The 12,034-nt window shown below is 50.0% G+C and overlaps 4 protein-coding genes across 4 annotated transcripts; 2 read left to right on the plus strand and 2 right to left on the minus strand.

Annotated features, from left to right (window-relative positions):
* Positions 1-668: 668 nt before the first annotated feature.
* Z518_06064 (uncharacterized protein) lies at positions 669-1,577 on the plus strand (the record flags this gene model as incomplete). The annotated part of the gene is made up of 1 exon (XM_013416874.1): positions 669-1,577. The coding sequence occupies one exon, from the start codon at positions 669-671 to the stop codon at positions 1,575-1,577; it is 909 nt and encodes a 302-aa protein (XP_013272328.1).
* Positions 1,578-1,899: 322 nt separating this feature from the next.
* Z518_06065 (uncharacterized protein) lies at positions 1,900-2,919 on the minus strand (the record flags this gene model as incomplete). The annotated part of the gene is made up of 1 exon (XM_013416875.1): positions 1,900-2,919. One exon carries the CDS (start codon positions 2,917-2,919, stop codon positions 1,900-1,902), a length of 1,020 nt encoding a protein of 339 aa, XP_013272329.1.
* A 3,091-nt stretch (positions 2,920-6,010) lies between these two features.
* Z518_06066 (uncharacterized protein) lies at positions 6,011-6,693 on the plus strand (the record flags this gene model as incomplete). Its single annotated transcript, XM_013416876.1, has 2 exons — positions 6,011-6,383; positions 6,449-6,693. 2 exons carry the CDS (start codon positions 6,011-6,013, stop codon positions 6,691-6,693), a joined length of 618 nt encoding a protein of 205 aa, XP_013272330.1.
* Positions 6,694-7,856: 1,163 nt separating this feature from the next.
* Positions 7,857-9,077, minus strand: Z518_06067 (uncharacterized protein; the record flags this gene model as incomplete). Its single annotated transcript, XM_013416877.1, has 1 exon — positions 7,857-9,077. One exon carries the CDS (start codon positions 9,075-9,077, stop codon positions 7,857-7,859), a length of 1,221 nt encoding a protein of 406 aa, XP_013272331.1.
* Between the last annotated feature and the right edge of the window lie 2,957 nt (positions 9,078-12,034).

Genomic DNA, 12,034 nt, shown 5'->3' on the forward strand with positions numbered 1-12,034 from the left:
CAGATCTAAGGCGCTATTACCGTGTGGACAGCGCGTCCTCTGCTCCAGTCACTGTAAAGTCAAGTCAAACCCTTTCTCGACGACGCGTCCAAATTGGTCGCTTCACGCGCCCGGCGCAAAATATGCCAAGACCTTGTGAACCAAAATTTCTTGGCATATTTGCATCTGAAGTCCAGTGTATTCCCCGACTCCGGGCGCCTCCTCCGATCGATCTCCGGCTGCGTTTTGAAATCCAATCGATGAGGCAATTTCTTTGGTATATCAAAATTCGGCGCAAAAGAAGGGGGAAAATCTTACTCAGGGCCACTCCCGACCAATAGGGACATTTACGTCGCATCGTTCTCTATGTGTTTCTTCCCACGCCAATGTATTCGTTTCTTTTCGAATTGCTGACAGATCAATCGATCAACATCTCTTTTCGAGGAATAAATACCCAGAATCTCCGTGTTTGTCTGCCGACGCCTTGAGCCCATCAACGCGCACCGGCAATTCGACACAGGTATACTGCTTTCACTCTCCTCCCCCAATCTATGCAAGCCGCTGCTTTGCTGAAAACTATTAGATCGTCTTCCCCACTCGTCAAGAGTCTTTCCCAAACAGTCGCCCCGCGCCCTCTGTCCGGCTCATCAGCTCGACTCTTCAGTACCAATCATAATTTTCGTGCCAATATGACCACCGGCACCTTCAAATACATCGACCCCAGTTCCTATGTCGAGAGCGATGTGCCCTTCGTGAAGCCTTGGACGAAGGTCGATGGGGGAGGCTATTCGTTTAAGCTGACCGACCACAAGCGATCGGTTGAAAATATTCGAGGACAAGAATCAAATTTCTCCGTTGACACCTCGGGCTTCACCGTTTACCGTTCTCCTGCCCAGGAAAAGGCATTTACTGATGAGAGCAAAGTTCGAGAAGGATACTATGCGGAAGTTGACGCATTGCTTCGACAGAAGTTACCGGGTGTTCAGAAGGTGGTCATCTTCGATCATACAATCAGGAGACGAGAAAAGGCATCACCGCGCCAGCCTGTGCAGCAGGTCCATGTCGACCAGACACCCAATGCGGCTGCAGTGCGCGTGCGAAGACATTTACCTGCAGAAGAAGCCGAAGAGCTTTTGAAGGGACGATACCAGATCATCAATGTGTGGCGACCAATTTTACACGAAGCTTCGGACTTTCCACTCGCAGTGATCGATTGGCGGAGCACTTCTCCCTCCGATTTTGTCAAAGTTGATCTCCTTTATCCCAAGCGAAATACCGCGAACGATGATGATGACGATCGGGGCAAGGAAGTTCTCCCCGATCCAAATTCGGCAGACTCCACAACAGGATATGAAGTCAAGGGCGAAACGTACGCAGTTAGACCGAACGAGAACCACAAGTTCTTCTACATGAAGGACATGACACCAGAAGAAGTGATGTTCATCAAGTGCTTTGATTCCCGGAGCCAGGTGATCCCCGGTGGCAAACCTGGTGTGGCAGATAGTACACCGCACACGGCATTTGTGGATCCACAAACTCCCGCTGACGCTCCCGGAAGACAAAGCATTGAGGTAAGATGTCTGGTGTTTTATGAATAGGATACGATATTGTATTCAATCAATGCTTCCCCAAATGTCAGTAAGAGACCTGCAAATGTTGCACAGACGTCCACTTCGATTTTGGCTAAATTGGAATTCTTCGCGGAAGATTCCTGCCGAGACTGGAGGATGACTTGCTTGAACACCTGACCGCTGTCTTTTTTTCCTTCCAACTCTTACCAAATCTCCTTGAGCTGGTACGTACTACGATGTTACGGCAGTGAGAACGGGGGTGGTTGGAGACAAGTCGTCCGGAAGAAGAAATCTGTATTAAATCAATAGACCTGGACAGACGTGACAAACCGCCGTGCTTTTTATGGTTTCACTCCTCGTCATCCACTTTCAGCACCACCTTACCCCTTGTCTTGCCAGAGCTCAACCGCTCAAAAGCTTGCTGGAACTCGTCAAGCTTCCAGACACTATCCACGACGGCTTTGACTTTTCCCTGCTCGGCCAATTCCGTGATCTTCCCCAGCTGTTCACCTGAAGGATGCATGATGAAAAAGCGTCCGGAGACCGATTCACTGACGCCCTCGGGGCGATCGAGGTCGAACTTCCACTGCATGTCGGCCGGGGGAACAATGGTGCGGATCTGCCCGCCCTCCTTGACGGCGTGCCAGGCCTGCTCGAGCGAGGCGCGACCGGCGCAGTCAAGCACAAAGTCGACTTTGCGGGACGATGAGTCCTCCTCGGCCCACGTGCGGATGTCGGTCGTCTTATAGTCTAGCACCTCATCGGCGCCGAGGCTGCGGACGAAGTCGACGTTCGCGGATCCGCAGGTCGCCACGACGGAGGCCCCGATCAACTTGGCGAGTTGCACAGCCCAGATTCCGACACCGCCTGAGGCCGCCGTGACCAGGATCCGGAGCGGAGTGGTCGACGGAGTTGGAATGGATACACTGGTTGGCGGTGCGAGCTTGAATTCTTCGAAGAAAGCCTGCCATGCCGTCAAAGCGCTGACGGGCATGGTCGCTGCCTCGCTAATGGAGAAATTCTTCGGGCGGAGGGCAAGTTCTTCATCGTTGGAGACGGAGTATTCCCTTGCGCTACCGGGTTGAGGATAGGTGACTCGGCCGTAGACTTTGTCTCCGGGCTGGAATTTGGAGGATGGGGTTGGTGAACTGACAACACGAGCAACAAACTCAACGCCAGGGGTGGAGATGGTGAGCTCATCAGGGCGAGGCCAGGACAGTTCACCTGATGTCAATGCCACGGCATGGGGTTTGATCAGATATTGAGTAGATGATGGCGTCGGTAGGGGGGTCGAGCCGACATGGAAGGATTGGTTTTTCTGGTTGTGCAAGAGGGCACGCATCATGCTTGGGAGGGTGGTTCTCGACATTGTTGCTAGTGAAATTTTGGTCGGCGGAGGTCGCTTGGTTGCTGGGAAGTCAATTGAGGACGATTGGGGATCTTGGTTGACAAGTGGATATTCACGAGCAACATAACCTGGCCTTTATATAAGTTCGAAGACTTACAAAAGACGTCAGCTGTGTGTTCTGCCCGATGGGACTGTCCATTGCGATGAAGCTCTTGGCCGTCGGCGGCCAGTTTTGCCAACCACCGGGTTGGTTCAATGTGTCTTCTTTCGGGCGTGCCAACCGACTGGCGTATCATCTCCGGAATCCATGCCATGCCCTGACAGGACAGAATTCGCTCTTGTCTCGTATGTATCGACGGGCGGGCATCATGGCATCTTGGTAGAAAATGATGAATCCCACGGAAATGCAACTGGCAGATTTGAGCCAACCTGCAAACCAAGACTCACAAGACTCACAGACCAATAGAAAGGTCAGGATTTCTTCCTGATTGAGACAAGCATGGATTAATAACACCGGCTGAGGGAAAAAAGGACTCGGGTTTGTCGGGGACTGACGTAGGCACTAGTACTATTCAGGAGGATGCTCGTGCTGCTATTTTTGTCACGTGATTGGTATCTGACCTTCCAACCTTGCCGGCCCCTGTTGGACTTTGTCAAATGTATCTGCACCACGCTCCGAATTATGCAGGTGGATCGATACTGCCTTTATCGCACTGACGGTGCTATCTATTTGTGTTGTTGGTATCCCGCATTTTATTGCTATCCACGTAAGTTCTGCGTCATTGCTCAAGCAGCAAACTTTGATTGAGCCTCTAGTTGCCTTCTATGAGCGCTGTGAGCTTGTGGTACGAAACGGGTGTCCGATTTTAAGGGGAGGCAATACCTCTGAAGACATGCACCCTACATGGAATCCTGCCATTTGCACACCTCCAGGAAGCTCTTGGGAAGGCATTTTCACATATTTCAACGATGACATCAGCAGGGCACTGGTTCGCAAACTATTTCTGCTTTGTTGGCCTGACGATCTCCCTCCTGAAATCATCCGCTTGATCTGCCGATTTCTTTATCCATTTCTAGAGCTTGTTGCAGTGACCTACACCAAGAGCCTACTTCATCTGCAGAATAAGCGTTGAGCAAACCACGTTTAGTACTGATCAAGAACATCCGACTAAACATAACGCTGCATCCGGCATTTTACTCAGTATAGATGCAACCAGTATCTTTCCAGCATCACCGAGGCTACGTGTCGCTTTGGCCTATCGTCGTGAGTATCACGAACTTACGAATACAACAAGCATTTCTGTCGCTGTTGATCATGCACGGACAATTGGGCTGTTCACCCACATGCAAGATTCTAAAATGACCGACTCCATGTGATTGACGACAAAGATTGACGACATCCTCTTCAGGTCTCTACGAATGAAGGAAGAGCACGTATTTTCGGTCCATATCCTCAGTCTGATGAGTTCTTTCGCATTCGAACCTCGATCATCTTGCAGCAATCAACCAGTCAAAGGCCTCTACCACATACCTATTAGCCGTGTCATGTCAGTCTATGAGATAGGGGCCATTGGCCAAATCCTAGGTGATCTCATGCGGCCGAATACGAATATTTCCCCTCATATGCCTGCCAATTATCCTGACACCTGATTTCGGTCTTTCTGGCTGGTGTCTAGCCAAGGCTCCGCTCGACAGCGTTATGGGACTGCGAATTTGCCGAGATAACCCTGCAGATGAAGTTTGCCTGAGGCCTCTCTCGCTGTACAAAGCTAATTATCGTGAATCTCTAGGACCAATTCGATTTGACAAACATCCATCTGATCCTATCTGTCAGGAAGAGGTCCACAGCCCCTTGGGGATCGCCCAAAAAAGACTAGGAATCCTGTCATTTCATGACAGAAACTTGGACCTCTTAGCTTATATACTTGTCAGAACCCGGTTCGTGACACTATCGATATTCAGAAGTGTCAATTCGGCAACCGCGAGATGCATTCCAAGTCTGTTGTGTCTCTTCGCCAGGATCAGTTGCCTTCAGGCCTTCCTACAGGCCGAGCACGCTCTAGCTTCCCCGTGTACGGCTGGATACTATGGTGGTCTAGTCCAGGCGGGAATCGACTGGGATTTCGCAGCGATGACACCAACTTTCTTCCTGAGTATACAGAGTCGCAACGGGTGACGAGATGAACTGCACTAGACAGATTTCTTTGCTCCACAAAATTGCCGGCAGGCCTGTTGTCCGATGCTCTTGTCTTATTCATCATCCGATCAACAGGTGCTCGAGCTTTGTTGGCATCAGAAATGAAAATGGCCTGTTACCGTCTTGAACAGTTCTAAACTTGTCGTGTCTTGACTTGAACAAGATACGCGGCCAGCATTCATTTGTGTAAAGGCATTGGATTATGGATGCAGCATTCGTCTTCGAAGATTAAATTGGGCAAAGACTTCCATATCTTGCCGCAATAAAGATCTGGCTGTTTTCTGCGATATCTTTGCACCTGAACTTGTGAGGGTTCGCATTCAAAAGGACTTAATCGTTGATTATTGTCCGAGGCTCTTTTTCATCAACAGTCTGCACTTGAATGAAAGGAGTCTAGCCGTCAAGAAGTCGGCATTGGATTTACACGTCAACGTCCGCGGGATATCTACGCCTGCGTAGCTCGGAAACCATTAAGGAAAGGGTGGCAGGTCAAGAGTTAGAGACGGGGTTGTAAGGTGGACACACCTTCATCTTCAAGAAGAGCCATGAATCTTGATCGGCCGACCCCGGGACAATCAAAAAAGAGAACACAGTGAGTGAGTCATCTCCATCCATCGCCCAGTCCTTTGTTCGCATTGAATACCTATTGCCTGCTCTTTTGGGTATCGTGGCGGGCCCGGAAAAGGTGGTTCCAGAGGACTAGGACTATCCCGGTGCAAAGAATCCCAACACGGCATGGGCAAGGTTTCATTGCCCATTCTCCACCACGAAATCCCATACCCCCCCCTGCGCCAGGCAGCAATTTGAGAGCATTTAGACCTGAAGAGTCCGTAGGTATATTGTGTGGATTGGAGAACTAATCCCCTTCGCTCCTGTCTTGATATTCCAGATAAACACCACACTCCTTAAAACAACATGCCACTTGTTCTCGAACCGGCCGTTGAGGCAGACGCCCCTCGCATCGTCGAAGTGGAACGTCTCGCATATGCCACAAATCCTTTAAGCCCCATTTTATTTCCTGGGCCGTTTCCACCAGATGCCTTGGAGAAGCGTGCAGAAGGTATGGTGACTCAGCTCAAGGAAGACCCGACAACCCGTTGGATGAAGGTGGTCGATCCCGAAACCTCTGAAATGGTGGCATTTGCAAAATGGAACATCATGACAAGCCCCACAACACCCAAAGCAACCAGAACATTTGGTCCGGGCTGCAATGTCGGAGCCTGTGAAGAATATTTTGGTGGCATCCACAAAAAGCGAAATGAGTTGATGGGAGGCAAAGCCTACTGCTGTACGAGCCTCCCCTTGTCTGCGGCCCCAATGTTTTGCCGCTCTCTACTAAATTGGTCACCACAGTACTTGATCTACTTCAAACAGACCCCAAGTACCAAGGCCGTGGTGCAGGAGGAATGCTGATCAATTGGGGTCTCGATGTCGCAGATGAGCTTCATCTGCCTGCTTACCTGGAATCTTCACCCGTGGCCCATAGGTTGTACCAAAAGTTTGGGTTTCAGGATATTGGCGAATTGCAACTCGACCCAAAGTGGAATTATGGTAAAGCTAATCCGAGTATTTATTTTATGCTCAGGGAGGCAAAATAGATGAGGTTCATCCGCAGCAGATACGTTTCCTTGACCAGGGAAAATCATATGATGGTAAGTTGCTCGTGAATGACATGACAAGAAATCCTAACCCATTTAGATACATCAAATCGGCTCCCTCATTCCTGGAGTACCAGGATATGCAGGGCAATTGTTTTCATTTGAGATATTTGCGTCACCACATGTATCTGACGGAAACTTCTGTCATATAGATATTCATTCTCCGGCCGACTCTGATTATGATACACATTATTTTGCCACAATAACTCATGAGTCGTGAGCATTTGAAGATTCTGTTGTCATCGAGTTTAAGTTCGGTTCATTTGTCAAGATTTTCCTTTCACGTGGAGTCCTTTCGCTCAGTGTCTACATTAACCCAGTGCCGCTCTGCGAGAATTCCGGCCTTGTCATGAGTCATTGGCCGGTCTGGTCTGAAGCCACATTTCTGAAACCACGACGTCCACAGTCGAACATCTCTTTCCGGTGTTCTGTCTCATTCTCACGGGCTGCTCACACCAGGAAAAGACAGCAAGCGAGGATATTCAATCAAAGCAGCAAAATGCCACTATATACACATTTCGAATGGCCCCCATTACCAACCATTGTCAACATGATCAAAGCAACAGCCTAACTGGAAAGCTATCTTCGGCTCTAATCAACCTTCCAACATTCTGGACTCGGGCAAAACCTCGCATTACGATCGCCACGAGGGCCCTCCACGATGCCAAGCTGGTTCCCCAAAGCCAGATGCAAGCAGGAACAAGGAGAACCAATTTGGAGACTCTGCAAACGATTTTAATACGTCGAATTCTCCAATCCGTCGCACATGTCACGACACGGAGAGATGCGAGAAGGACGCAACACGAGGAAATTGACGCACGTCTAACCTGGACAACAAAGGAAAAGAAGAGAATGCTCTGGGTTAGTCGAGGAGATGAATTTTTTAACTGATGTGCTTTACACCGGTAACAGTGGTGGGCTACGTAGTATACCACGGTATTACTGGCATCAACCCTCCGCACAAGGCTTTGGCCCCTTTTTACTAAGCTAGTGCTCGTGGTGGGGACAGACGGGGACATCAGGCATGGTTGCAAATTACGGCTTCGGTAATGCGTTATCCACATCTAATATATCCGCGACAAAAGGAAGTCTGCTAGATACATTTACCCCAGAATCAAAGGTTCAGTGGCCTCTTTCTGTTCCTCGTGACTCCTGTGCAGGACCTCAATATCAACCTCTTTCCACTCCGGATACCACAACGCCCCGACGAAATCCCTCGCCTTCTTGAATGTCTCAACCTTCAATTTCTGATGTTCATCACTGATCCACGCATCGGGAAATTGTGTCCAGCCATGACCAACGCCCTCGACCTCCTCCACAACCAGATGGGTCCCTCTTCCTTCATCGTGAACCTTTTTGATCCAAATCAAGCTCTGTTCATTCAGGGAATCAAATTGTGGCAAGACCAGAAACATCTTGGCTTTGGGATGCAGCCCTGATTCCTCCCCATCTTTCCGTCTCAGATTCGCCAGGCCCGGACTGGCTCGCGGGTGACCTCTTTTCTCTGGGGGAAGGTAAGTCGGCATCAACTCCTTTTCGATTTTCCATCTCTGCACAAATCCTGACGGAGGATCTAGCCCTTCCGGTCTCGGTCTCTCATCAGGTAGAAGTCGACAATCCAGGCTAGGATAAAATAACAGGACGGGGATATCGTTCTTAAAACGCCAGGGCACAGGACTGGGCCAATCTCGATTCACGGTGGGATCATCTTTGACACTCAATACCAAATTCAGCGCGAGGTTACCCCCAGAGCTGAATCCAGAGAACGCGATCCGTTCCTCGTCAAGGTGAACGGGATCCCGACCCTGCTTGACTAGACACAGCTCGATCCCATCCCTAAGTGTCCTATATGCTTGGGTGCGAGGCTCAATAACAGCACGCACCACGTCTTCCGCATCCAAGTTCGCCGCTGGATATTGCGCGTCTGGACCGAGACGATAATCGACTGATATCACCACACAATTCAGCTCGCGGCACATCTGCGCACAGAAGGGCGCCTGCTCCTGGCACGAGCCGAGAATAAAGCCGCCGCCGTGCAAATCAATCAAGACCGGCAACCTCACGTGCTCACCGTGCGGAGATTGATTGGGATGGGCTGCTTCTCTGAGATGTTTACCAGGGGAATGTAAGTGGAAGCGGTGCGATTGATGCACAGGTGGGATAAAAACGTAGACCGGGATGAAGTGGGATCCTCGGGAAGGGATGTCGAAAACGATTGGGTGAGGCCCGTCCGGAGAAGTGAAGTGTAGGACAAAATCTGGCACGAGGCGCGGGATGCTGACAAGTGCCTTGCGCCAGGATACGCCGAAAGGATGGGAGAACATGGCTCGGTGATTGAGAGGGTTCCTTGGGTCCTCTGCAGCAAGAAAGAGCTGATGCCTCAGAAAATATTAGCAAGAGACAGCCAAGGAGACGGAGATGATCTTCGAAGAGTTAACCTCTTGGATATGCAAGAGTAAACGACAAAGACGGATTGAGGGAAGCTCTAAGCCTGGCTCGTTTGGCATTAGCGTCGTAACCTTTTCCCGATGTGGAAAAGCCATTACATCACAATGGGAGCCTTGCATGTCAGCTTAGTCCTTTAGTGATATCACTAGGATCAAGCCTCAGCCTTGCCAAGTTACCCTATTTAATCCATCATCGAATGCCGGCCACCACAAAGCTGGGATCAGTCGTTGTTGAGGCTGGGAGGAGTTCCAGCGTCATGGGAGGACCGTATTTAACTCTCATGGATGAGTAGTCAGCTAAGAGACGTGGAGGCCCCCCTCTTGACTGCCTGCACACAAGCCTAGGAACATCCCTGGCTTGAGATGCGTTTCTACATCACGAAGAGCGAACGTTTGTGAACTTGTTCGTTCTCAGATATGCCATTCAGAACAAACCCACGATTAACGTCTGCATCCAAACAAACTTATTGTGATACGCATCTAAACTAAAATCAATCCATTCATTCCCGTTGTCTTCGAATGCGGGCCCGCACCAGCGACCTCAGAGCAGACTGTTAGAGTATCTTATGGTGAAGTCGTAACGATATGAAGGCGTGGCATCTGGGCAATGATCTCAATGGCAGCGAAGCAGTCCATGGAACATCCACTAATCGCCCTTTGAGGAGGCGTGAAGGCAACATGCTTCTCACAGACAACTCGAGGCTGCCAGCTTGCTGGCTTGGCACGCCAGACGGGTGAAGAGAACGCTCAATGCCTTGCTATTGGCTGTGTTGTTAGGTATGACTTGTTCACCGGGATCAAGTTCAGGAGTGGTTTCGGGTCCGTCTATTCGGAAGCTAGCTGTCGAGGTGGCATCTTGAGAGTATCTCTGCGTCGTGAAAAGGCACCTTATCAGCCGCTTTCTTCGAACATAGGATTCTCTAGAGAAGATAGACCATGAGTCTTAATCAATAGGGATCTCATTATTTCCAGATCGAGTCTCGGTTCTCGTGGATAATAAGACTGTCCAGAATATAGCATCCAGCAGATGAAGGGGTCCCAGTGGATTGATGATTGATGGTGCTATGCGGGTCAACGCCTCGTTCAAAGGAAGGCTTAGATTTCCGGTCGTCAGTCAAAGGCTGAGCTTAACCGACAGAATTTATTGGGTGGATTCTTTGGCTGAAGTGTTTTGGTCAATCGGATATGCAGTGTATGTTTGCAATGTTTGTCTCTCATCGTGTCATTGGCATACCTAGCTTCGGATCCGGTAAGTATAGTAGTCCCATTTATTTGCATGGAGATCCTGCTTGGCCGACAAGTGGGAGATGAGACTGGAGCCGGTTACCTTGAGCGGCGTCTTCAACAGCGAGCCTGAAAGACATGCAGGGCGGGTCAAGGTGGTCCGGCCTCTGCAGTTCCTTGCGGCTCTTTTCTCCACTCACTGATGCAAAAATTCCACCTCGGCCGTGGTATCTTGATCATGCAAATTCAATCGAGAGAACGTTTGCTTTGGAAAGTTGTATCCAGAAGTGCAACGCACTGCCGCATGGTCAATACGGTAAATCAGAATGTGTGACTGGGATCTGAGTGTATGAGGAAGCAAACCGATCTCCGAGCATATTTCGTGTTTTGCCTGTTGAGTCGGTTGATATTGGTTGATCACGGCTGCCAGTCCCGTGGTCCACCCGCTCCATATCAGTCAAACATACCATGGCCTCCCACCTTGGTTCTGAGGCACTCTGAGAAGCACTTGATCATTGCCCGCATCACATACACTCTTGTTGAATCCATCCAGTTTATTGTATACCCATGACACATCTTGAGATTTCAGCCTTGCCAGCACAACGGTCTTGGTGTACGGCTCTGAAGCAGGCTTTGCCACTCCCGGAACAATGGTAGGTTGCAGCTCATTTTCGAAAGGTGGTAGATATGTAAGGTCGGGGCCAGATTGCTGTCAATGATATACTCGCAGCAGAAAAAAATGGGACCAAGGCAACGGGCTACCAAATAGATCAGGCGCAGGAAGAGAGCGGTTGGGGCCTAGTTTCATGCACGTGCCTCGCAATCTGCATGCACCTTGTTGTACACATGATAATGAGGCCAACAATATGGTAAAGCGAATAAGAATGCGTTTGACGAAACTGACTACGTGTCGAGCTCAGCTGCAAAGCAGGTGATGGCACAGAGCAAAAGCCCAATAAGTGGGAATAAGGGGGTTCGTGTTCCGTCTCTTGCGACGCGCTCACAAACCCCGAGGCCCACTTGCTTCAGCCTTGCGGGCTCAGCCTTACACCACCTCAAACACTTCGCACACCCATGCGGTGGAGTCCTTACTCAATCTCATGTCTCCATGGCCATAGGTTCTCATGATGGCCCGGGTCCGACACAAGCGAGATCTTTCTGGGCACAGACACGATCATATGATATGTCCAGCATCAGACAGTCTGGCGTCCTTCTCCCATCTTTGATCTCTCCTTCCCTCTTCAACAGCAGCGCATTCAATTTTATCTTTCTTCCTAACAGCAACCTTGCATCTGTTCCATCGCTTTGCGCTTGCTCAAGATCAGCGATCATGCCACCATCCCGGCGGCTCGCTTACTCTCAAAGATACAACTTGCAGCCCCACTCCCAACATCGTCCGCTGCGGTCAAGGATTCGCATGTCTGGAGAATGGCATCTGCCAGGTCACTTCGTTCGTGCAGGCATTCGATCCGAGTTTCAGCCAGGCCATCGAGGATTATCGAGGCTCCGGTACGGACCAGAGCTGGTCACGTTCCCGACTGTTTGACACTGGGCTCCAATGTATGCATCCCCAGACCCACAGTCCCAGATTAATCAAAACCAAACGATCC

The sequence above is a fragment of the Rhinocladiella mackenziei genome (genome assembly GCF_000835555.1).
Source record: "Rhinocladiella mackenziei CBS 650.93 unplaced genomic scaffold supercont1.4, whole genome shotgun sequence".
NCBI classification, from domain to species: Eukaryota; Fungi; Ascomycota; class Eurotiomycetes; order Chaetothyriales; family Herpotrichiellaceae; genus Rhinocladiella; species Rhinocladiella mackenziei.